The sequence below is a fragment of the Chlorocebus sabaeus genome, chromosome 12, assembly GCF_047675955.1.
Source record: "Chlorocebus sabaeus isolate Y175 chromosome 12, mChlSab1.0.hap1, whole genome shotgun sequence".
NCBI lineage: Eukaryota > Metazoa > Chordata > Mammalia > Primates > Cercopithecidae > Chlorocebus > Chlorocebus sabaeus.
The window spans coordinates 50287534-50314405 of record NC_132915.1 but is presented as its reverse complement, the minus strand read 5'-3'; the positions used below and the strand labels follow the sequence as shown (position 1 = coordinate 50314405).

The 26872-nt window shown below is 37.5% G+C and overlaps 2 protein-coding genes across 9 annotated transcripts in view; one reads left to right on the top strand and one right to left on the bottom strand.

Moving 5' to 3' along the window:
- The window catches only part of HACD4 (3-hydroxyacyl-CoA dehydratase 4), a 37289-nt gene extending 25813 nt beyond the window's left edge, over positions 1 to 11476 (top strand). For all 4 annotated transcript variants that reach the window (XM_073021658.1, XM_073021661.1, XM_073021659.1 and 1 more), the window contains one exon: positions 82 to 11476. In XM_073021658.1, the coding sequence (XP_072877759.1) occupies positions 82 to 164 (83 nt within the window). In that variant the 3' untranslated portion in view covers positions 165 to 11476. The remainder of the gene's footprint in view (positions 1 to 81) is intronic.
- FOCAD (focadhesin) overlaps positions 11080 to 26872 on the bottom strand; it is a 322164-nt gene continuing 306371 nt past the window's right edge. For all 5 annotated transcript variants that reach the window (XM_073021655.1, XM_073021653.1, XM_073021657.1 and 2 more), the window contains 7 exons: positions 25357 to 25617; positions 24570 to 24659; positions 20629 to 20806; positions 18656 to 18753; positions 16743 to 16994; positions 13768 to 13843; positions 11080 to 11477 (listed from right to left, as the gene is read on the bottom strand). In XM_073021655.1, coding sequence (XP_072877756.1) covers positions 11404 to 11477; positions 13768 to 13843; positions 16743 to 16994; positions 18656 to 18753; positions 20629 to 20806; positions 24570 to 24659; positions 25357 to 25617 — 1029 coding nt within the window. In that variant the 3' untranslated portion in view covers positions 11080 to 11403. The remainder of the gene's footprint in view (positions 11478 to 13767; positions 13844 to 16742; positions 16995 to 18655; positions 18754 to 20628; positions 20807 to 24569; positions 24660 to 25356; positions 25618 to 26872) is intronic.

Sequence of the window (26872 nt, the reverse complement as noted above, 5' to 3'; positions counted from 1 at the left end):
CTGACTGTATTTTAAACTCATTGTTCCTTCCAGAGAAATAGTTAACGTTACTTACTTTTGCAACTTCTTTCTCCACATTAGGTATGTATTTTACCTACAGTCATCTATACTCAGAAAGAAGAGACATCCTCGGAATCTTTCCCATTAAAAAAAAGAAAATGTGAAGTACAGCATTCTAGTGTGACATGAGAAAAGACAGGCTGTGGATTCAACTGCAGTAAATACAACACAGGAAGTATTCTGGTGGAAAAATACCTTATGTTTGATAAAAATCCATTACATGAAATGATTGCACATACCCCCAAAACTGTAGACATAACAGGCTATGTTTTTCACACATTGTATTTTTAAGACATATATATTCTCCATACCCTGCTTCACCAAAATTCCTGCTTCTTTTGGATTTTATACAAGTTATACTTACATTGTATGTAGTCTGATTATTTTCCTGTAAGTTTAATGAGAAATAGGAGATTAACTGCAATAGATTCAATTAAATTAAGGAACCAAACTTGCTAACCTAAATTACATGTATTCTTTTTCACTTCTGAGTTCCCAAATAGATCTGTAGGAGGGGAGGGATAGAAAATATATTCTACAGTTGCCTAGAATAACATATTTTATAGACCGATTTCTGTCTTCAGAGCTAATAATTCAATACTCACCCTAAACATTAGATATGTTTAGAAAATTAAGTATCTTTCCAAGCCTTATGTCTTAGCTCAGGTTGCTATAAGTAGAACACCATAAACCAAATGGCTTCAACAACAGCAACGCTTCTCACAGTTCTGGAGGCCGGGAATTCCACTCAGGATCAAGGCACTAGCTAATGCAGTTCCTGGTGAGGGTCCTCTTCCCAGTTTGCAGATAGATGTCCTTCTGTGTCCTCACATGAGACAGAGAGATCAACTCTCTTGTGTCTCTTATAACGGCACTAATCCTATTCATGAGAGCTCTACCCTCATGACCTAATTACCTCCCAATGGCTCCACCTCCAAATACCATCATATTGGAGGTTAGGGCTTAACACATGAATTTTGGGGGAACACAAAGATTCAGTCCATAGCATTCTGTACCTGGCCCTACAAAATTCATGTCCTCCTCACATGCAAAATACATAAATTCCATCTCAACAGCCTTAAAAGTCTTAACTCATTCCTGCCTCAATGCTAAAGTCCAAAGTCTCATCTAAATCAGATGTGAGTGAGATTCAAGGTACAGTTCATCCTGAGGCAGAATTCCTTTCCAGCTGTGAACCTGTGAAATGAAACAAGTTATGTGCTTCCAAAATACAATGATGGGACTCGCAAAGCAAGAAACAGGAAAAAAGGAAGGTGTAGTGGGTCCCCAACAAGTCCAAAACCTAGCAAGCAAACACCATGAGATCTCAGGCTTAGGAATAATCCTCTTTGGCCTGATACTCTGGCTTCAAGATCCAGTGAGGCAGAGGTATTGCCCCCAGGACTATGTTGGAGGAGGATGACCCCCATATCACCAGGCAGAAGCTGTCAGGCCTGTTGAAACCAAGGCAATGACTGCCCCTTTTGAAACTGAGAAGGTACCCCTGATGTTCTCTGAATCACCGTTTGAGGTCAGTCTCTCCTTTTCTTGAAGAATAGTGTACATTTACAGCTGAATAGCTCTATGGTCCCAAATCCAAGAAGTCCAACAGTCTTCATTCTGTCCCATCTCCATTCGTTTCAATACAAACTGGCAGTGTTCCTGCTAGGGTGGCTGATTAGGTCTGTGGTTCGCACCCACACAAATCTAATTGGATGACTGGTCAGCTACACCCTTAGTGTTCTCTACCAAACATGTTTTCTTACCTTTTTGTAATGCAGACAAACTGATAATTTTCCAAATCTTTAAGTTCTGGTTCCGTTTTGGTTAACAAGTCTGTCTTCATTTTTTGTCACATTTTACTTTAAGCAGTCAAGATAAACCAAGGCACTGGTTCAACACTGGTTGGAGATCTCTTCAGTTTAATATCTAATTTCATGGCTCACAATTTTACTTTCCACAGAACACTAGAACATGAACACAATCATCCAAGTTCTTTGGCATATTATAATAAAGATCACCTTTCTTCCAGTTTCCTATAACAGGTTCCTCATTTTCATTTGAGACTTCATCAGAATGGCCTTTATCGTCCATATGTCTACCAACATTTTATTCATGGTGATTTGCGTGTTCTCTATGAAGATGGAGGCTTTCTCTCCCACCTTCTTGTCTTTGAGCCCTCACCAAAATCACCTCTATCAGTCCCTTCATGGCAATATTGACCTTTTCTAGCAAAAAAACTAGTCCCTCAAAACTCTTCCAGGTACTCTAGTACCTTAAAACTCTTCCAGCTTCTGTTACCTATTGTCAATGCTGCTTCCACATCTTTATGTATTGGTTATAGCAGCACCGTACTTCTTGGTACTAATTGCTGTTTTAGTCAGCTTGACCGCTATAACAAAATACCATAAACTGGGTAGCTTAGACAACAAATATATTTCTCACAGTTCTCGAGGCAGGGAAGTCCAAGATAAAGGTGCTAGACAATTAAGTTCCTGATGAGGTTCCAAGGTGCTAGCTGATTCCTCTTCATGGTTTGCAGATGGATGCCTTTTTGCTATATGCTCACATGGTGGAGGGAAAAACCATCTCTCCCTTGTTTCTTATTGTAAAGATACTAATCCCATTTATGAAGGTTCCAGCTTCAAATGCCATCACGCTGGAGATTAGATCTTTAATATGTGAATTTAATGGGGGATACCAGGATTCAGTCCCTAGTGCTCTGATAGAGTATTCATTAATGTCATGTATTCATTAACATCTTTTAAGTTATTTAGGCTTTGATGCCTTAAAAGACGACCCTGGCCAGGCATGGTGGCTCACACCTGTAATCCTAGCACTTTGAGAGGCTGAGGTGGGCAGATCACTTGAGGTCAGGAGTTCAAGACCAGTCTGGCCAACATGGTGAAACCCCATCTCTACTAAAAATACAAAAATTAGCCAGGCGTGGTGGCACATGCCTGTAATCCCAGCTACACGGGAGGCTGGGGGCATGAAAATCACTTGAGCCTGGGAGGTGGAGGTTGCAGTGAGCAGAGATTGAGCCACTGCACTTCAGCCTGGGTGACGGAGTGATACTCTAGCTCAAAAGAGAAAAGACCCTGATGAAAATAGTAAACCTTTAGCAAATACACAAATGATGCCCCATTCTGTATCTTTTTAATTTTAAAAATCATGACACACACACACATTACAGGAAGATAAAAGGTATAAAAATATAGCAAGTACTTTTTAAAAAGGAAAATTCATGTTTTGGATTATTACTGAATTATTGCTAGTTACTGTAATGTAAGTCATATGTTCTCACAGTTTTGAAAAATACTTTCCTTGAAGATCTAAAAAAAATGTGTGAATAACTGATAGTCATTGCTGTATCATTAATGTATCACTCAATTTTTGGTAAAGAATTATAAAGATCTTATCTAGTAACTATGTAAAAATGTATTAAAAATATTGTGATGTGAGAATGGATTAATAAAAATGTAATTTAAAAAACGGGTCACTTATTTCCACTAAAGAAAACATTTGGAAAGAAACAATTGAGTATTAGGCTGCTTGAAATATTTATAAATATATTTGGATTTTTAAAAATTATCCTTTTAAAAAGCTACATTTTTTTTTCTGCTTTTATAGTTATCTTCTAAATTTTAGAAAAGTTACTAAAAGCTTTAGTGTGCAAGGAGAACAGAAATGCTTTGCAAATTTTAGGTGGTTAATCTTAATCACTCCCAATAAAGATGGCTACTTACACTGCTGAAGTACATGTACAATCAATCACTAAAATGAAGAGAAAATTAGAGAAACTACACTTTACTGGGTCATTATAATAAATTAAAATTTCATTATTAAGTAATGCTTTAATTTTTTTAAACCAGATTACCTTAAAAACTTCTTAAAATTGAAAACCAAAAGAAACAAGTGAATTTATAATTATTTTAAAACAGAAATGAGGATTGACAGTAATTTGAGATATCTGCAACAATTGTAACATAAAAAGATCTGCCATTTCCTTTGGCGACGACACAATTGTTAATACTACTGTGGTTGGTTGCCTATATCCATAATGGAAAGGAATACTAAATTTCATTATCAGTTAGTGAAAAAAAGATGTAATTTCTTTTTCCACTTAAATACATGTTCCCCAGGTTAAGAAACCCAGACATAGTGAAGTCAAGACAGTAACTATCTGGTTAATTGGATGTTACCAAGATCGCAAAGTTGATTTCTTTGACTCTCTGTCTTAACTGTATGTTCACCAAATCCCTATTTCATTTTCTACAGTGTAGACAAAGGCTTACTTTCTCGAATTTAAGTAACATAGATGAAATAGGAACCATTAGATATTTTGAAAGCATATCTAAGACAACTTTTTTCTGAAATTTTTTTTTGTTGTAAAATATAAAATATCGCATCTTAATCATTCTTAAGTGTGCAGTTCAGTAGTATTAAGTAATTTATATTGTGCAACCATCACCACTATCCATCTCCAGAACTTTTTTTAACCTTGCAAAACTTAAATCCTAGACTCATTAAGCAATGGCTCCCTATTCTCCCATCTGCCCTGTCCCTGGCAACCACCTACTTTTTGTCTCTATGATTTTGATTGCTCTAAGTACCTCATATAAATGTAATCATACAGTATCTGTCTTTTGTAATTGGATTATTTCACTTAGCATAATGTCCTCAAGTTTCATCCATTTTGTGTATGTCAGAATTTTCTTCCTTTTTGAAGCTGACTGATAAGGAGGAAATTACTCCTGTCATTTTGCTATTTGTTTTCTACATAGCTTAGCTTTTTCGTCCCTCATTTCCTGCATTACTGTCATCTTTTGTGTGTAGTTTACTTTTTTATAGTGAAGCATTTAAGTATCTTTCTCAGTTCTTTTGTGTATATTCTGTAGCTGTTTTCTTTGTGGTTACCATAGGGTGACATTTAATATCCTGAAGGTAATTTGGACTTATGCCAGCTGAACTTCAAAAATATACAAAAATTCTGCTCTTTATATCTCTGTCAATCACTTCTTTAAGTTTCACAAAATTATATACACTGTGTGTCCAAAATCAATTTTTAAAAATGCAACAGTCTCTATGTAGAAAACAAAAAGTAGTAGATTTTCTAATTGCCCATGTATTTTTCTTTACTGAGATCTTTATTTCTTCATGTGGCTTTGAGTTTTTGTTTAGTGTCTTTCCATTTCAGCCTGCAGGACCCCTATTAGCATTTCTGGCAGGGGCAGGTCTAGTGGTAACATACTCTTATCAGCTTTTGTTTATCTGGGGATGTCTTAATTTCTCTCTCACGTCTGAAGAACAGTTTTGCCAAATACAGGAAATGTGGTTGATGATATATTTTTTTCCTAACACTTTGAATATATGAGCTCACTGCATTCTGGCCTCCAAAGTTTCTGATGAGAAATCTGATATTCATCACACTTATATGTGATGAATTGATTTTTTCATGCTATTTTAAAGATTCTCTCTTTGTCTTTGGCTTTTGATAGTTATGTGGATCTCTTTGAATTCATTCTACTTGGAGTTTGTTGGTCATTATCTGGCTGTTCTTCAAATATTCTCTCTGCCCCTTTCTTTCTTTTCCTTCTGGGATCCTCACAATGTGTACGTTGGTCTGCTTGATGGGTCCCACAGATCCTTATACGCTGTTTACTTTTTTTCCAATTTTTTTTTCTGTTGCTCAGACTCTAATAATTTCCACTGTCCTATTTACATGTATACTGATTCTTCTGCTGCTCAAATCTGCCTTTGAATACCTCTAGTGAGTTTTTCATTTCAATTATCTTACTTTCCAGCTCCTGAATTTCTTTTTTGTATCGTCTTAGATGTTCTCTGTATTCATACTACCATTTTGTTCATCCATTTTTTTTTTTTTTTTGACTTTTTCCACATGCTCTTTGGTTCTTTAAAAAACATCCTTAAGGCAGTTGTTGTACAGCCTTTAGTGGATCCACCATCAAGTCTTTTTCAGAGATAGTTTTTGTTTTGTTTTCATTTGAAAGGGGTATACTTTCCTGTTTATTTGCGTGCCTTGTTATTTTTTTTTTTTTTTGCTGAAAACTAAACATTTCAATCTAATAATATGGTAACCATATCTCACTAAGGTCCCTAAGTTAATGTTTTTCTTTTTTTAAACTATTCCTTACTTTGCCCGCCTTAAGCAAGTTGTCAAATGTGAGAATCCGTATTTATTTCAGAAGTACAAATAGATATAATCTCAATGTCCAAAATATTTCTCCAAAGAAAGAATCTTACAATTATTTAAGTTTATATATGGAGAAAACATTTTATGATACTAAAGTGTTAAAGTGATTTAAAATTAAGTTTAAAATATGCTAAAAATTATCTCCCTTTACCCAGTATCTATCTTCTACTTATTTATTATTGCTTTGTAATAATTATGTTTCCCATTGGTTCAGATAATTTTAATATTCTTCTCGGTCTGAGTTATATGCTAATGTTGATATGACATCTTTCACCAGGGTAGTGTTCAGATTGTATGTTCAGGGAGCAACAGCCACAATTAACAAGGTCACCTGTTTAGAATGCAGATTCCAGGTCTCCACTAAAGATAGTTGAATCAGAAGCTCTGGGAATAAGCTCAGGATCCTACCTTTTGATAGACTTCTCAAATGAGCCTCATGCAGAGAAAAGTTTGAAAACCACTACTTTTGAGTCTAAATTATTTCAGCTTTGGACAGAAAGAAAACTGCTAATAAGAACTACTTATATAAAAGCCACCAATGTTTTCACAACAGAGATGAATTTTTATGGCTTTAAAAATCCTTAAATAGTAGTTCTGAACATGTTTTTAACATGCCAAATAAGAATTACTAACTAGTTTATTTTTGCTAAGGGTAGCTGGAGTTTTAAATCTCATCTAAAATAAGGTTAGTTAATTCCATATGAAAGTCAATTAGTAAAAACATGCCTTACTTCATCACATAAATGTAGGTGTCTACTGTTACTTCATGGCATTCAGCTGAGTGATGGGGTCTTATGAAAGATAATGTGGTGGAATTAAGAGCACTAGGTTTGATTTGAGATCAAGCTCCAGTATTTACTAACTGAATGACTCTGAGTTCCAGTTTCCTTAACTGCTTAAAGTTATTATGAAGACCAAATGACATATAGTAAATTAAACTTTTGCAAATTATAAAGGGCTTTGCAGAAGTAGGACATTTATAACATGTTCTGTTCTTACTTCATGATGGTTTGGTGATTTATATTCTCTGACCATAAGTTCCATGAGAGCAGGGATAACACGTTTTGTTCAGATTGTACCCCAGAAACTTGTATAGTGGCACATAATAGATGCCTTTAATTGTGTGTGCAACTCTCTCTTTAAAGAAAACCACCCCTGCATCTAGAAATATATTTCAAGAAATCTATCAGCTTAATTAGGTAATGAATTTCAATTGTATCTCAAAGGGTACCTTATATTTAGAAGACTAATAAGTTTTGGTTTTGTTTTTCTTTCAACTTATATAAGTATCTTAACATGCTACTTCTAGAATGTTTTGATCGTTAAGAACAATTTCTTAATACACTTCCATTGTCTTCCCAAGTCCCTACATATGTCAAGAATGTGTTCAAGCATTACAGCTATTTATTTGCAGTGAAACACAAAAGTGATAACATTTCAATAACATTTTATAATTTATGAACCATATTTTTGTATTATTTATTTTAACCCTCACAGCTACTTTGTGAGGTAGATCATTTTATCCAAAAAATAAAACCAAACCTCAGGGAATAGTCATTTTTATTCAGTTTCATATTTAAAAATTTAGCTGGAAATGATCTTACAAGCTCCCTATGTTTGACAAGAATCAGATGAGCTAAGTTGTAGTTTTAAAGAAGTTTTTAGTATTTATGAAGATTAACAGATTAAATACATAACTCACAACTTAATACTATATATATATCATACATTTAAGATGAGATTTTAGAGTTTCCAGGATCACAGTAAAGTACTTCCCGCAGAAAATATAAAAGCATGTTACCTCGTCCAGCACCACAGCAGTGATGACACACATTCATAAACGAAGATGATGCTATTGGGTGTCTTTCCACAAAAGTGATGAAGAATGTGAATGGTTCCAGCCGCACTCTGTCCCATAGTTCCATTTGAAGTGGTTCCTATGAATAGGCTGGTTGGGTCAGAAATACAAACTGACCAAACAGGGACCTACCCTCGGGCTTTAATGAAGGCCCCATCTCTTTACCAAATGATCTGATTTCTCTTCTAAAACAGCAATTTACTAAAGTGTTTGCTAAACCTCTAAAACTGCTGCTTGCTTTCAACGTTACTAAGTTACTTCAAGATAGTAACTGAATCCTTAAATCTGACTCCTTATATAATTACAGTACTACTATCTCTGGTTAAAATCATTTTGGAGACATTAATGTCTCACAATTAACTTCAAAAAAGATTATTAACAGCCTTTTGGTTACCATGGAGCCATTCCATTACAAATAAAACACAAAGAGGATTTTAGGCACTTGCATGGATCCCAACATCTGTTCCAAATGTATACTTTTCAAATCAAGGGTCAGAGTGTTTAGATAGTTCCGAGAAACCTATCAGGGCTCAAACTCCACACATTAATTTGTTAGTACATCTCAGCATGCTATTTGTCTTGGCCACTTATGTTTTTAAAAACTAACAGAAGATGACTTGTAAGGAAACTTTCCATAAAGTTAGGAACATCTGGCCTAAAAATGCAGGGCTTCTAGTTTCTGGAGAATAAACCGAAAAATCCTAAGGTAATAATTTAATTCTCACCTGAGGTCATACAGATAGCAAGAGAAAAGGCCTTATTATTCTGGTGATCTATATCTTAGAATGTTTAGATGCAAGAACCTTTGGAGTTTTGAATTTAGAATCTTGAGAGGTTCCCATGAATAAGAAAATACTACAAATCTTATACTCAAGGCTGCTCAAAATAAAAAGAAGGAGCTGCGGAAAAAAGAATAAACATCTTATTTCCTCCCTTTTGTACTCTTCTGTTTCCTTGTCAAGGGCAGGAGCAGGGAAAAGGTTTGAATGAGAAGAAACTGGGTTGAACTGAAAAGGGCAATTTGGGGTTAGAAGACTAGGCTGATTCTTCACCCCTTTACTTGGGCATTGGCAGTCTCTGGCTGCTGACTCAAAAAATAGAGGGTCGTTCTTCAGTGCTCACTTCCTCTTCACTACTCCTGTTTGCCATTCACGTTGCAAGCTGGCCCAGGAATCTGAAGTCCTTCAACCCATGAAGACCTACTCATTTACACTACAGACCTAACTTCTCAATTCCAGAGGTCTACCGATATGAGGCAGAGTTGTTTCTTTATTTGATTATAGCAATCTACATTAAGGATGAATAAGGTTTCATCCTCTGTGGGAGTTTTCATCTTAAAGGGGAAGCTGATGAGCCTGGTGCATAGAAAGAGCATTGGGTTCTCTGCCACTTACTAGTTGTGTTTGCACCATTTTAAAATAGAAAATGCCTCATTGTGATACTGTTGCAAGAGTTAAATAATATAATACAACTGAAAGCTCAAGTATTCTGTCATTTTGATATTTGTTTTCTATCTGCTTTATAGGTGTTTTGTCCCTTATTTCCTGCATGACTGTCATCTATTGTGCTTATTTTTTTGTAGTGAAGCATTTAAATACCTTTCTCATTTCCTTTTGTGTATATTCTATAACTTTTCTGACACCTAGCAGTGAATGTTAGATGAATTTCAACCTCTCATCAGTAGGAAATATAAGCAAGTATATATGGATGGGAAGGAGAGGGAAGCTGGTTTCTAGAGTAAATTTTCTATCTTCTTGACTTCCTTCAAATTCATTTTCCTCTAGCCTAACCTCTAAGGAAGTAATATATTTGGAAAACAAAACTAGTAAAGCTATTTTAAACCTAAGTGGCAAGTACATTGGTGACAACATGAAGGTACAGGCCACAGGGGAATGCTAGAAGCTCCATGGTGGTTGAGCAGCACCAGGCACTGTGCTATGGCATGATAGACACAAAGGTACATTATTTCAGTGGCATAATTTTTCTTCCAATGATCCCATATATGCATCAGTACGTTTATATGATTGGCTAAACACAGAGCCCTGATACTGGCTGTGAGAAAAGTAATTAGCAAACAGACCAAAATTTAAATGCTGGTTGAGTCTCAAGCCATTGAATAAAATGCAACCTTTGAGAATATTGTCACAAACCTTCATTTACATTAGTCTACTACTCACCCTGATTAAGACAGAGATTTGTACTTATTTAAAAAATTGATCTTCAGGGGAGATATCTGTCATTTTTTTGCCAGTCCAGCACCCCATCATCTTTCTTCTGGAGGAACCCCAGTTCAGGTGGTTTGGGTGGGTCTGCCTTGGCCCCTCTCTATGCAGAGACTTAGGAGTGGACATATGACCCAGGCCTGGACAGTTAGAATTCCCCACCTCCCTGGGCCCAGATACTTGCTCAGAGACTCACATGTGACCTACCTCCCTGGGTATAGGGATCCAGTCTGAACCAGAGTCCTCCTCATGTTGCTTCTGCTGTATGTGGGCAGACACCTTTCTTTCCCTTTGAGGTCACTGGCAGACATCTTGCCAGCTACAAGGAATGATCCTGAGAGGAACAAAGCCTGATGGCATCACTGGATTCACTGGATGCAGCTGTGTCAGATGGGATCTACTCTTAAATTTCTTAGTTTGTGAACTAATCTTTGGCTAAAGCTATTTGGAATCGCAACTTTCACTTGCATTCAAGAGAACAAAGCATAAGGAAATTATAGACACCATTAATGAATCTGATTTAGCTAATATTCAATGTTATACTTATTATTTAAATGTGTATAGCAGTTCCAAGAGAGTGTTTTATCAATAAGGAAATTTGTCTAACTCATTGAGTCAATGAATATCCTCATGGAGATTCATGGAAAATAGATCATAATGCCATTGTCACCAAGTGGTGCCGGCACCTTCCCCCATGCCTTAAAACAAAAGTCACACGCACAAAATTGACAAGATTATTTTACTGGAATTTAGCAGGGAGAAGATAATCTATTCAAGTTTTCACAGAGAAAATCTCCACATTGAACTCTAGCCAAATAAAGAAAATCCAAGTTCCTGTTTCAGTCTCAACTGGCCCAGGTACTAAAGCAATGCACTCCTCTCTTAGGAGGCATGTGTCAAGCTGTCAGTGATGTGGCCACCTTTTCATGACCTTGAACTCTCTGCATCATGTCTCAGCAATCCCAGGCATGAATTCTGAAAAACTTCTTCCACTTATATAGTTTTCCTCATCCAGCTGAGAATGCTGCTGGTTACTGCAAAACTGTTCACCAACCATATGCTCTGGTCCATACAGCTTTCTTCTTAAACTCTGGGAGAACTCTCAAGGACAGCAGGGTGGCTAAGGGGACAAAATATAGGTATAGCTGCATTTGAAAAGGTCATTTTGATCAAAAAAGGTGTCAGAACAGAATTTGTCTTTTTCTCACTTGGCTAATGTTCAAGGCTAGGGAGTCCCATCAAGATTTTGGCAGAATTTTAATGGCAGAAAACCATTTATAAATATTGGGGGGAAAGTGTTTTTTTTTTTTATTTTTTATTTTTTAGTTATCCTGTAATCAGTTAATGGGAAATTTTGCAGAATTAAAATGAAAGCTGACTTCTGGGATGCTGGTGATTTTTTTTTTCTTGATGAGGGTGCTGATTACATGGCTGTGTTCCCTTTGTAAAAATCTACTTACAATTTGTGCTCTTTTCTACATGAATATGGTATTTCCATTAAATATTTACTTAACGCTAAAAAACAACAATGAATAACCTGACCCTATAATAAAGTTAGGTTCATGTACTCAATGGAGCAAGTATGACCATACTAAAGTATATCTGAACATGTATCTCCAAGTCCAAACTATTTCTGATCTGTCACAGGTCCCTCTGGGATCAATTTAAAATAGGAAGTTCTGTGTACTTCCTTTAAGTAATTTTTTATATATTTTATTTTAGAATATTAATACAAATGTATTGAGATTTTATTTGAAATATAATAATATGAAGGAATGTAGGTAAGCCAGAGTTACATAATTATTGTATGTGAATCTAATAAGCCTACTATATAATCAAGTGAATATGAGCTTCCTTGGCCCAAATGACTGCTTTCCTCATCCGTATGAGTTGTTACCTTTGTGACCTAAGAGAGTATACCTTTGGAGCAACCAGCGTTATTATGGCCATTAAAAATGAGCACAAACTCCCAGGGGCAAACAGAGTAAGCCCTAGCAGCAAGTCTCTAGGGATGGATAATGTGAAAACATGTCAGACGATAGCCCTGATTTTCAATGAAGTTCTGTGGTTTATCAGAATCATGTGGGAGCACTGTTGTAGCACACACATGCCTCCCACCACTATGAGGAGACAGATTAGAATCAATGAATTCTTACTTGTTTGGCAACCAATAAACTATACCATAGTAATAGGTAAAATATGGATCATACTCTGACTCCAGGCTAACCAGATAAATTATTCCAGAATAGGCCAACAGGCAACTTTCTGAAGGTGAAAGTTTCAGTGTAGTATCTCACAGCATGTCAGAGACATCAGATCAGTGGCAGCCGCTGGTAGGCTCCAGACCCCCAGGTCACCAGACATGAAGGACAAGAACGAGCTATTGTATTCCATACAGCCAATGCCCAAATGACTTCTCAGATCTGAGTAAAATAATCTACATAAGTTTTACAGAAAGATCTTCCATGTTTGTGGATCCTACAATCATAGTTAACAAAGTTGGTAGAGAAGTACAAAAGACACAGTAATCATCTAAATGCCTGAAAGTATGAGAAGTGTCTAGTTTCCCTGGCAAAATACTGTGAAGCTCATTAAAAACACTACTTATAAAGCCAGTATAAGAACAGGTTTAAATGTTTGAAAAAAAATGTTAAAATTAAAAAGGCAGTATTTGAGTTATGTGTATTTTCAATTGTATATGATTATAAATATGTAAGACAACACATACAAAAGGGAGCAAAAGCTTCTTATGGAAAATATAAAAATTGTCATTGGGCAATGGGACTCTGGATTTCTCTTTGCTGCTTTTTAGTTTTCTGAATTTCATGAATTTTAATTAAAATAATATTTAACTATTACAATAAAACATTTTAAAACAATTTAAATAAATGCTAAATTTAAAGGGACTGGCATTCTTTTTAAGTCTACTTTCTGGTTCAAAATGCCACACTAAACAGCTCCAGATTAGCCCATTCAGAAACCAATATAGGTTGAGCATCCCTAATCTAAAAATCCAAAATCCTCCAAAATCTGAAACTTTTTGAGCCTCAATATGACAACACAAGCACTTGTGTCAAAATTCCACACATAAGTACTTAACACCAAGTACCTCGTTTCAATGTACAAAATTACTAAAAATATTACATAAAATTACCTTGCAGCCATGTATGTAAGGTATGTATGAAACATAAATAAACTTTGTGTTTAGACTTGGGTTCCATCCCCAAAGCATCTCCTTATATACGTTCACATATACCTAAATCCAAAAACATCCAAAATCCAAAACACCTCTGGTCCCAAGCATTTTGGATAAGAGATACTCAACCTACAACCACTAGAATGTCATTCTGCTCCACAGACAATAATAATGGCTTTCCCCCTATGTTGAGCATAAAACATGGAAGGAATACCTTTCAAAAGATCCCTGGACTTTGCTGAGAGGGCTTCTTTAGGGCTTTCCATGATGCTGAATAGCCAGTCAATGAACTAGGGTAAAAATGAAGAATAGTGTCAAAGAAGAGAATCCTACCATTAGCAAAAGAACAGTTAGTCCCTTGGACCTACATAGATGAGGCAATTCTCCTGCCTCAGCCTCCCCAGTAGCTGGGATTACAGTTCTTAGGCAATACCTTCCCCAGCTGGAGCAGATGAGACAGGAACCAAGCATAAGATATGGTAAAGTTGGACACAGCTCCCATTTAGTTAAATGACCTGGCAAAGTCAAACCTACATCCCTGTTGAATACCTTGAGAGCTGATACATGATTTTTTTTTTTTTTTTTTTTTTTTTTTTTTTCGAGATTGAGTCTTGCTCTATTGCCAGGCTGGAGTGCAGTGGCGCAATCTCGGCTCACTGCAACCTCTGCCTCCTAGGTTCAAGTGATTCTCCTGCCTCAGCCTCCAGAGCAGCTGGGACTACAGGTGCCCACCACCACACCCAGCTAATTTTTGTATTTTTTCTTGGTAGAGACAGGGTTTCACTATGTTGGCCAGGATGGTCTCAATCTCTTGACCGTGTGATCTGTCTGCCTTGGCCTCCCAAAGTGCTGTGATTACAGGTGTGAGCCACCACGCCCAGTTGCTGATACAGGTTTTAAGAGGGAGGTAAATATGGGCCCAGAGGGCCTCCTATGTGCCAGGAACATTATCTCTCATCACTCTGATGGGCCCAGAGAGATTAAAAACTTTTCTGAAGTCCACTCTCAATGTACAGCCGAGTTAAGATTTAAACCCAAGTACACTTGGCTTCAGAGCCCTATGCTCTTTCTTTGCATCATACTGCCTCCCACCTGGTTCTGTGTGCAGCTTGGTCTAGGCTCCTAGGCTGGGCAGTAAATAGAAAACACATCAGATATAAGCCCCCGTTTCTGAAATAAAATATGTTTCTGTAGATGAGAACAGTTATGCCCAAATGGATATGAAACAGAAAGTTGAAATGCAAGAGAAACGGCATAAAATAATTCACTGGGAAGAGCCAAGCATGTTAATCATGAATAAATCCTGCAAATGAGGTAGACACTCATAGTGTTTATGAGTTTGATCTCTCAGGATGCAGCCAGAATTGTTTTTGAATTGGATACAGGGTAATTTTATCAATGACTGAATGCTGACAATCTTGGTTCATTAAAAACACATATATTGGTGATAGGTAATAGGCATTTTAGTTTCACGTATAGAAGCTAGGTTGAAGAAAGAGTAAAATAGGGAGAAAAAGAAAATATTCCTAATTCCCTGCTTTAATCAAAATTTTTTTTCTTTGTTGATTTTCTTTTTCTCAGTTTTGTGCTATAATATCCTACTAGTAAGCAAAAAAATCAAGCACTACAAATATATAATCAATGCAAGAGGTCTACATTGTAGTCCAAAGGAAACGTGGTATCTCAGTCCAGAAATAATTTAAGGGAAGACCACATTTAAATTATTATTTTTTTGAGACAGAGTCTCAATCTGTCAGCCAGGCTGGACAGCAGTGGAGGGATCTCGACTCACTGCAACCTCCGCCTCCTGCGTTCAAGCAATTCTCCTGCCTCAGTCTCCTGAGTAGCTGGGATTACAGGCACATACCACCACACTCATCTAATTTTTGTATTTTTAGTAGAGACAGGGTTTCACCATGTTGGCCAGGTTGGTCTCAAACTCCTGACCTCAGGTGATCTGCCTCTCTCAGCCTCCCAAACTGGTGGGATTCCAGGTGTGAGCCACTGTGCCCAGCCAAAATTTGATTTTAAATGGGACACAAAGTGCAAAATTTGGGGCAGCAATACTAATGCTTATTAGGTTTAAGAAAAATAAGAGGCATTTTAGTTGAGACACTTGGTGGAGTTGTGCATAGCTAAACTATGGGTCTACAGTTCAGAAATGCTTTTAAAGATTAATGTTCAGATTTCAAGAATAAGCAACAAAAAGTTAGTTTTAAGCTTTCAACTTCATAAAAAGCCAGTTTTGATTAAATGAGATTCAAAAAACAATCTTCCAACCAACTGTATTAAGGACAGGTCAGAAACATATAATGAGAAGTACAGTAAGCACAGTATTACCACATGCTTTGCAGAACAGCTAGTAGCCTGGGGAACCTCAATATTAAAAACCAAAAAATGTTTCCTTTTGGGTCACATGTTTTAACAATTCAAAGTAACACATGTTCACATACAAAGCCCCCAACATGACACAATGTCATCTTCCCCTTCACCCAACTCCTTCTCCTGCCTCACCCCTACTCCAGAAGAGGAACTAGACTGAACAGCAAACTAAACAATTTGGGTTTTCCTGAGGGCAAGGGTGACACTATTAGACCTTTACAAAGCTCTGTTTGGCATCTAGCACAGACCAGGGCACACTGGGTACCTGGAGCATATCTGTGCAAGGGAATAAGCTACGGGGAACCTTAAAGATGCTACAAGAAGATGGATGCTCCCAACCCACATTTCCTGGCACAAAACTTCCTGACCCACCCAGGCATTTTTGATCAACTCCCTCCCTTGCTCATCACTACCATATCTTACTAATCACACCCTTTGCAATCCTGAATTTGCCTTCCTGTCTACCCTCACCTTGAGATTCTGAGCTCTGGGACATACTCACCCTTTCCTCTCCAGGATCAAGAAAACACGTGCCTTCAATAAATGAACGAAAGTATGGGCTTTTCCTCCACCTCACCCCCAGCTATAAGCAAGTTGCCACCTTATTGTTGTTTTTAATCAGCAGTTGTCCCGAGCCTGGGCTAGCCTCAAACTCTGAGACTCTGCATCTGGCTGAGATTTGGGGCTGAGTAGGAAAGCCTGTGGTGTGATTCAAGATGTACTTAACTCCCACCTCAATTCTACAGTAGAAACTGCTGAAGAGACAATGGCTGCCTGCCCTGCTAAGCAGCTGGCTGCCAGTCTCACCTTCTGGGTCTGTTCCTTCCATGGCTCTTTCTGCAGCAGCAGAGCCATGCTATTGGGAAGCAGAGTGAGAACTTCCTGCAGAGTGACCCTGTGCATTGGACTCCTGCCAAGGAAGCTTGGTACTGGCCCAGCCGGGCCATTCTCCTGATGCCATGGCAACCAACTGGCACTGAGACCGAGGAGGAGAGGGGCAGCGTGGTCGGCCCATGCAACCACTGCGGTTGCAAATATCAGCAAGAAGAAGTCCAAAGCCTACGATGAAAATAGAAATGACGTTAGGTCACATGTTTTAACAATTCAAAGTAACACATGTTCACATACACAGCCCCCGTCGTGAGGCAATGTCATCTTCCCCTTCACCCAACCAGCCCCTCCTGCCCTACCCCCACCCAGAAGAGGAACTGAACTGAACAGTAAACTCAGTTTCCATGTTTAATGAAGAGATGTTTTGGGCGTTAGAAGATTTTTGAGGTCCCTTTATGTGAAGGCAGAAGACCCGACAGTTTCATTATTATTGCTCTAACATTTCAGGAGAAACATCGTTTATTCAATTCCTAATCACATCAAGATCCAAATGTTCCTCTGTTTTGATGTTTTCAAAGAGCTTACAAAATGAAGAAATATTTATCGCTATGTAGGTAAAACTAATTTTTAAAAATATGTATACTCTGATTCTACTTTTGAGCAAGTCTTTCTTCATTTTTTATAAGGCAAGTGTTTTAAGACACGGGGTCTCACTATGTTGCCCAGAGTGGTCTTGAACTCTTGAGCACAAGAAATCCTCCTGCTTCGGCCTCCCAAGTGGCTGGGACTATAGACATGTGCCGTTGTGCCCAGCTTCTTCAGGCATTTTAAAAACCTGTCCAGGATCTATCCATTTAGATTTCAGACTAATCTAGACAATTATAGAAATGGTGATTACAAAAGCCACCTCTGAGTAGTTGGATTACTGTGATTTAAACTACACTTCTTTCTGCTTATCTGTATTTTCTCAGTGTTTTAAGGTTTTTGTAAGAAAACAGAGAAAGTTAATAAAAATTTAGGAAATCAGAAGAAAGAGGACAGATCATGCAAGTTCAAAAAAAGTTTAAAAAGTACTTCCTAATCTCTTAAAATTCCTAAACTCACAAATTAAAATTCAACAAGACACACAACTCTTCAGAAAAACTGGGAAGAATTTCAAAAACACCCCAGGTTATGCAAATTTGACTCACATAGTAAACAGAATACTCACGAAGCATGCCTACAGAAAAAAAATTCTACTATTACAAAATGCACAGCTGCCAGCTAAGTCAACACAATGAAGGAAAGCAGGAAAGAGCTGTCTTCGTTTTATTTACTAATACTTTATTTTTAAACTCACCCAAACCTAACACTAGTGGTTCTCACTTTTTTTGAGTCACAGGTAATTTTGCAGGTGTGATAAAAACTCCCCTCCATATGTGCACACATAAGATTATCTGCACACACTCCAAGAACCTATTCAAAGCAGGCATTTTTAGCCATATGCTGGGCCAGTGTGGAGGTCAGAGCCCTATATTCCCACATCCTTTATGGGATCAATCCCAGCTACATAGGAGCTTGGGTTCTCTCTCTCCCAAGTGTCCTTTGTGTTCTGCCTGTTGAGAAACATATTTTGCTGAAAATATTTCTCAAAGGGCAGCCTTGGGTGTCTCCAAGAGCTTGGCAAGAATACTGATTTCCTTGTGGCATCAGAGAATCATTGTGTCTAAAATAAAAGGAAAGAGGGAAAGAAAAGCTGCAAACAGCAACATGTTCCTCTTTTGGGAGCGTATATTTTAGGTATATTTTATATTATTAAAAGTAATGGCAAAAACCACAATTACTTTTGCACCAACCTAATATAAGTCCTATATTTTAAGGAAGCTATAAACTACTCCTCTAGATTTTACCTCATCAAGAGCCATATTCTGAAAGGATGTTGACTGGTAAGCAACATTTCTAATATAACCCATCAGTTCCAAGAGCCACTCCATTCTCTTCAAAACGCCTGAAATGAAAAGGGTATTTTCTTACTAGACCATGGTTTTCCTTTGAAATGTAAAACAGATCAGTAACAACCATCATAACTAAAGCAGAACACCTGGTGAGGACTCCATTAACCAGTTTCATGTTCCCTTGCAATACCCGAGACTTGTGACGGCCTGTGAGAGAGTTCTTTGACATTATTCACATCAGATAACGGTATTTTGGTCTTTGATTTTTCAAAAGCCAATTTATTCTTTAAATCTCCCTGACCACTAGTGATAAAATGCATTTGTTGGAGTTTCTCTCTCAACATTAAATACACTAGGAGAAATCTGGCATGCCAACTAACTAGCAACGTTGAATTGTTGACGATTAGTTGTTTTTACAGTTCTCCTTTGCATAAGTGTTCCCAATTTATGCCAAATCACAGAGGAAACCTAACCCAAAGACACGTAAAGAAAAGCAAAATACAGCCATTATATTTCCATTAGCAGAAATATTGACTTTTTTCCCTTTTCTTTTTTTTTTTTTTTTAAAAAACAGGATTCCTAGCACAGTAAAGACTACTAAGGACGGGTTCCAAAAACAGGAACTACATTTGAGAGCTGGCTGGTTCTGGTTAGAACCAAAGGCAACATCAAACTTATTTCAGTTTATTGCATGTAACTTCATACTTCATTTGAAACCCCTACTAGATTTCTTCCTGATACATACACTTTTGGCTTAGAGTAAAAAAGTCCAGTTTCTCATCATAGGTTCATTTTTCAGTGGAAAGGCACTAATGCAGACATAAAAACTGTTTCAGACTGCCACAGAGGATGATGAATCAAAATTTCTCTCTTTTTTTTTTTTTTTCAAGATGGAGTCTCGCTCTGTCACCCAGGCTGGAGTGCAGTGGTGGCATCTTGACTCACTGCCACCTCTGCCTCCTGGGTTCAAGCAATTCTCCTGCCTCAGCCTCCTGAGTGGCTAGGACTACATGCGCATGCCACCACACCCGGATAATTTTTGTTGTTTTAGTAGAGACAGGGTTTTACCATGTGGGCCAGGCTGGTCTTAAACTCCTGACCTCAGGTGATCCGCCTGCCTTGGCCTCCTGAAGTGCTGATATTACAGGCGATACAGTCTTGCAGAGTATTACAATCATGCTTGTCAGTTTTTCTTCAAAATCATAATACAAGAAATGGATGGGGAAAACCAGGCACATAAGCATATGCAATTTGTCCAGAGTCACACAAGCGTCCCAGCCACATCTACCCCTCAGGAGCCTGGTGCCATTCAGAACTTGAATGTAGTCTCCAGAAATTGTAAGCATATGACCAACAAGCTGGATAGAGCAATGGGGGAACTCTCTTACTCAGTAATTGTTAAAGCATAACGTCGAAAATGGTCTAAAAATTGCATCATGTGATTCATTAGCAGAGTTTCAAGCTTGCTACTGTGGGTAGGGTGGCAGGATTTGATTATTCTTACCCCAGAGAAGTTCTTCTGTAAAATAACTAGCTAATTTTTTTTGTTTGTTTTCTCTTGTTTGGTAAATGACTACCCAAAAGCCATTTTCATGAAACTATCAGGCAGAATCAATTGACATCTTGTGTGTTTGGGAAACTGAAGTTAAACAGGCAGAAGCAGCTAATTTGTTTGTATCTTTGAGGGTCTACAGAGCCAAATACAATACAAAATCACTCAAAAGAATCCATCCTTATTTCTAAAAAGTGGATGTTGTGAGCTGTAACTGCTCATTTCTATCCAAGTAACTCCTCATTTGGCACCAGAAGGCCTAACCTGTGTCAATAAGCGCTAAACCAATGTTTAAGTTGAGAACACAAGTGCAACTTAAAAGCAACAGCAGGCAGATCTATTCCTGTTTCTGATATTCACCCCAGGGTGTCCTCACCCGTGTTGGCATGGCTCACAATCCGTGCCTGGTATAAGCTGTGCAGAATCATCCAGGCCAGCACCTCTTTCTCACGGTGCTGCACAGCAACACTCAGCATATCAGTCAGGTTCATCAGGGGGAATCGTCCTTGAGAGACTAAGTACAGTTTGACAAAGGCAGCCTTTTCTATGTTGCTCTGTAAAAAAAAAAAAAAAAATTGTTTAGTTACTATTAACTGAGGTAGCTACAGAATTTCATGGCAAGGGCAAAACAGAAAAGGTGAGTTGGATGTTATTATTCTGTTCATTTCCTGCAGCACATGACCCATCTGTCTGTGTGCTAAATTAACATGAACATACAACAGAGGGTTGTAATGCCATCTCCTGGCTCCTTCATTAAAACCATAAATCTGTTCAGGAGTTAGTCCATGATGATATTTAGTAAACATACACAAATAATAATAAAATGATGACTAAAAAATACAGTACTTACCGTGTGCCATGCATCACTCCAAGTATTTAACATGTGTTAATTCAGTGGTTTTCAAAGTATGGTACACAGAACTTCTGTGGAACCCCAAGGTGTGTAAGAGGTTCCGTGAGGTCAAAACTATTTTTATGTTAGCACCAAAGTGTACTAGTATTCATTGTATATTGTACTGACATTTTTTTTTCACAAGCCAATTTCACTTAAAATATCCTTGTAAACAAAAATAATTATTAGTTCCATTAAACATTGGCCCTTGAGTAAATATTTTTAAAAATATTCTGTGGGACAAACTGAGAAATACTCATAAGGGAATTGTGCTGCATACCCAAGTATGATGGTGGTCTCAAGCCAAGGAAGAACACTTGTAAGATTAGGCTGTGAAATAGCCACTTTTTTCACAGAACACCATTTACTTGAAAGAATAATTGATGGAAAAACTATGGTTATTCAACCTGGGTATTTGACAGATTATTTTCTTGAAACCGAAGGAAGTGAACCTGTCACTTCAAGAAAAATACCTGATAGTATCTGAACTTTCAAGAGAAAATTAGATTTTTGGAAAATTTGTTTCTGCTTCTATGAGCCTGGCAGCTTCCCAATATGTAAAAAGCTTTTCTGATGAGACTGGTAGTGATATTAACAGTATGATTATTTTATATTGTCAACATTTGGAAGATCTTCAAAGCTTGGTGATTCAATATTTTCCAAATGACTAATGTATGCTATTACAAAACCCTCCATGGATAAAAGACCCAAAGTACACAACAGACCAGTGGAATTTAATGTAACAAAGTATATGAGTTTCATTGATATGGTTTCAGAGTCTACATTGCAACTAACCTTTAAGGAACTACAAGTTGCTGGCCGGGCAAGGTGGCTCAGACCCGTAATCATAGCGCTTTGGGAGGCCGAGGTGGGAGGATCACCTTGAGGTCAGGAGGTCGAGACCAGTCTGGCCAACATGGTAAAATCCCGTCTCTACTAAAAATATAAAAATTAGCCAGGCATGGTGGTGGATGCCTGTAATCCCAGCTACTCTGGAGGCTGAGGCAGGAAAATCCCTTGAACCTGGAAGACGAAGGTTGCAGTGAGTTGAGATCATGCCACCGCATTCCAGCCTGGGTGATAAAGTGAGATTCGGTCTAAAAAAAATTTTAACAAAAAGGAACTACAAGTTGTTGAATTTTTTGGTGAAATGTAAAAGAAGGATATCCGTTAATTATGTGAAAAGACTATTAGCACACATTTCCCCTTTCCTCCTGCGTATCTGTATGAGGCTGGAATTTCTTCACATACTTCACCAAAACAACCTCACAACAGATGGAATGAAGAAGCTGCCATGAGAATCCCAGCTGTCTTCTATTAAGCCAGACATTAAGGAGATTTGCAAAAATGTAAAACAATGCCACTTTTCTCACTAAATTTTTATGCTTTAAATGTTTTTATTAATCATGTTAATATATAATGGTTTTCTTATTATTGCTTTTAAGTAAATATTTAGAAGTTTTCCTAGTCTTTAATTTCTAATAAGGTAAATATCAACAGATATGACCCTTATAATTAAAAGCTCTTTGGAATCCTCAATAATTTTTAAGAAGCTAAAGTGTTCCTGAGACTAAAACATTTGAGAACTGTTGTATTTACTAATTCTCACACCAATTCTCTGCAGTAGATCACTATTATCATCCCACCTTTACAGATGGGCAAACTGAAGCACAGTGGTTAAGCAACTTGCTTAAATTAAGGTCACATAGCTACAGGTGGCAGAGTAAGAAACAGAACTGGGGGAGTCTGTGTTCTCTACCACTATCTTATTCTTACCTCTATTCTTTTCAGAAACAAACTCTGACCTTGCTGAAGTAGTCTACCTCTTTAGGGGACATCAGAACACTAGTTAGTATGTTCCAGTGACAATGTTCTGAATGGTATTTTAGGTAGAAACTCAAGCGAGTAACAGCAACTTTCAGCTCTAGGTACTAAGAAGTAAATGACATACTTTATTTCCAATTACATTACATGCATGTAATAATAGGATATAATTTGTTACATATATGTAGTAATTATGATAATAAATACTGAGTCCTTATCTTGAGCCAAGCAGTACTCCAAATACTCAACATGGACTAACTCACTGAACTCTCAAAACAGATCTAAGTCGTAGGTGTTATTATCTGCCTTTTATAGATAAGGGAACTGAGGCACAGAGCTTATGAAGCTTAACCAAGATCGCATTGCTAGTAAATTGCAGAACTGGATTTCAAACTGTAGCAATGAGGCTCCAGAGTCCATCCTCTTAACTATTTCCTTATGTTGCTTCTCCTTGCTTAAAACAAACTAACTTCCAAAATGTTGATATTCCAAATATTCTTTTTTTTTTGAGACGGAGTTTTGTTCTGTCTCCAGGCTGGAGTGCAGTGGTGGGATCTCAGTTCACTGCAACCTCCACCTCCCGGGTTCAAACGATTCTTCTGCCTCAGCCTCCCCAGTAGCTGGGACTACAGGTGCGCGCCACTATGCCCAGCTAATTTTTGTACCTTTAGTAGAGACGGGGTTTCAGCATGTTGGCCAGAATGGTCCCACCCACCTCAGCCTCCCAAAGTGCTGGGATTACAGGCATGAGCCACCGCACCTGGCCCCAAATATTCTTTAACAGTGGTTTTCAAACCTTAGTTTACACCAGAATCACCTGGAAAAACAATTAAAATACAGACTCCTGGGCTCCATCTCCAGAGTTTCTGATTCAGTAGGTCTAGCTGGGGGCTCAAGAACTCACATTTCTAATCATTTCCAAGGTGATGCTGATGCTACTCATGCAAAGACCATATTCTGAGAACCACTGCAATATGATGTAGATATTCAAGGATATGATTGAATAGGCAAACCTGCCATAAAGTAAAGTAAATGACACGAAGTCCACCAGCTGTAAGGGAGCTCACAGTTCTCTAGACCATTGGTATTAGCTGGTATGCAAAAATGCCATTCAAATGCAAGTGTGTCATTTGGGATGTACTTGTACTAAGAAATGATTCATTATTGATCTGCAACTCAAATTTAACAAAGTATCTTGTATTTTGTTTGCTAAATCTGGCAACTTTACTGATATGCTACTTTTTGCTCATTCATCATTTGACTTGGGCATGGGTGTGGGAGATAAATTATCCTGTGTCAGGGCTAATAGTGCTTGCTTTTCAATCAACTACCTTCTTCATGCCAAAGGATAGGATCAGGTGAAGGACAAAGTGGGAGAAATTGTGTTAAAAAGTTATTCATCCATACAACATTTGTTAAGCACCAACCATATCAGTAGGCTGAACAAGAGGTTCAACAATATAAATGAAATAGTTTCCTAAAATTAACCAATAACAAAAATGAAGCACAACTTGCTTCAGCCAAAAGGACACTGAAATCAATTCTTCAATTGTAATTTCTGCCTCAATAATGAAAAAAGGTATAGAAAGATATGTTATTACCTTAGTAACCTGGGCGATCCGATTGGCATCATCGTCTGTCATTTCTAAGAGGCATTTTGCTATGCTGATATACAGCTCTAGATCCTTTCTCTGATAAAGAAAAATCCCAAACATGTCAACAAACAGTGTAAAATAATGGGTCAAAATGTTCTGACAAATTATTAGATTTTCTTATCCCCACGAACAGCAGCTGATGAGATTTTAATTTTAACCAAACCAAAACATTTGGCCAATTTTTGTCATTTTGAAGACATCCTTCCTGTTACTTTGTGGGGGTTTTTTTTGTGTTTTTTTTTTTTTTTTTTTTTTTTTTCTTTTTGGCTATACCTTTTACTCCTTATCAAAATCCCTTTACCCCAAATAAATTTCTAACCTCTTTGTAAAATTACAATTCAGAGGTCTTTTGGGGGACGGGAAGGGCTGATGCTAAATCATTTTATATAAACAGTATATGGGAAACGATGCCCAAGGATTCTCCAGGCGTAAAGTGTAAGGACTTCTGAGCTTTCTGGTCTTCTACAAGAGGCATTTGATAAAAAGATGTAATAGCAAATTTCCTGATGCAGCACTAGTTAAACTGCTTCTAAGCTTGCTCAAAACTTTGGTTCTAAAAATTCAACCTCAATTTAGATCTTGGAAACAAACACACTCCTAGTAAAGAATGTGGTTATTTCTTGCTAGCCTTCCCACCCACATTCTTAAAACATACACCTCCCCACTTTGCCAAAAAGTCTTTAAAATATCCCAAACATAAATTGTCAGGAATGTAAATATTTTTGTTCCTCACCCGAATCTTATTTGGCAGGAGGTCAAAAATTTTCCCAGTAGCTTCAGAGAGCAGACTCCAGAGGTGGTGGGCAGGGCTGGGCAGTTTCATGGCCTGGCTCAGACCCTGTAAGGCGCTTGGGCATAGCTCAGGATTTCCAAGTGGGGAAGCTGCTTTAAAAACTGCCACCATTAAATTTTCAACAAAACCCAGGATCTGTTCATCAGAGATGTGTTTTATCCACAGAGGTACAGATATCAGGAGATATCTTTTGGTATTCAGCTGGAAGTAAAACAGAAGAGGTTGAATGTAAATAGGCAAGTCTGGGTTTGAAATGTTCAAAACCTGTAGGTCATCACTGTGTTTGAGGGTAGACTGAGAGATAAAAGGTTCAGGTTACTTCCTCCCCTCTTCATTTTCCCACAGCTTCATGGCCCAATGTGCCACCAATGCATGTAATTTTGGCTGCTGCAGTTACTTCTGATCCAGGGTGAATCATGTGTTTATATGGATCTGCCAATCCATCTGTGAACTACTCAGCTTAAACCTTGGATGTTTTCAGTGATGGGAATAAAATGCTACTTCTGAAAGTACATGACAGTTACTTTTCAGTTTTAAAAGGTCACATTCTCTGGCAAGAAAAGCTCTAGAAGATGAAAGGCTCATCTGCCGAAAATCAACAGAGCATCTGATACTATTAATTTCTTCTTCTGAGAAAAATAAGGAAGTAATAAGGAGAAGTGACATACTGGGACCATTTATGACCAAAGTAAAACCACCAGCTGAGCATGTAGAACTGCCCAGGCACCTTAGAGTTCACGAGAGCCAAGAAAGGGCATGTTAGTAACAGCTCTGTTATGCGACAGACTTTAACCAAGTGGGCTTCAAAAATTCTTAGGAATATAAGCATGCTACTAAAGGGGTAGCAAGTCTAAAATAAGTGATCTAAACATAAAATCTGGCAAAATAAGCGATCTAAAAAGTAAAATCTGGCAAAAACTTTTTTTGTGTGCTATTTTTTTTTCAAGATAACACACAAAAGTAGGGGAGGGAGAGAAGAACAATGTTTTCTGCAAATTTCTAAAAAGATCGGTGTAGTTGCATGAGTTTTCTCAAGACCTCATTTTAAACAATATGCCATCTCAGATCATTTTATATTTAAGAAAATGAATTCACAAACTTAATTGTTAATTAACCAAGATAACAATAAAGGTAAATAATCAAAGACAAATGCACATAGTAGCACAGATCTAAAAGATCTGTGTAAAGATCTAAGTAAAAGATCTGTGTAAAAGATCTAAGTAAAATTTAGGAAAATTTTGGAGGCCAACCCAACAGGCTGGAAATGGGTCTGATTCAAAAGGAAGACGGAGTGAATAGAACAGGGCTTTGAAGTCAGATAGATATAGCGCTCTCATTTATTAGCTAGGCAAACTTTGCTTTGACCTCCATTTGCCTCAGTTTATAAGTCTGTTAAAATGGAAATAATAAAATGTATCTCTCAGAAATGAAACAAGACAGACATACAAAAATTCAT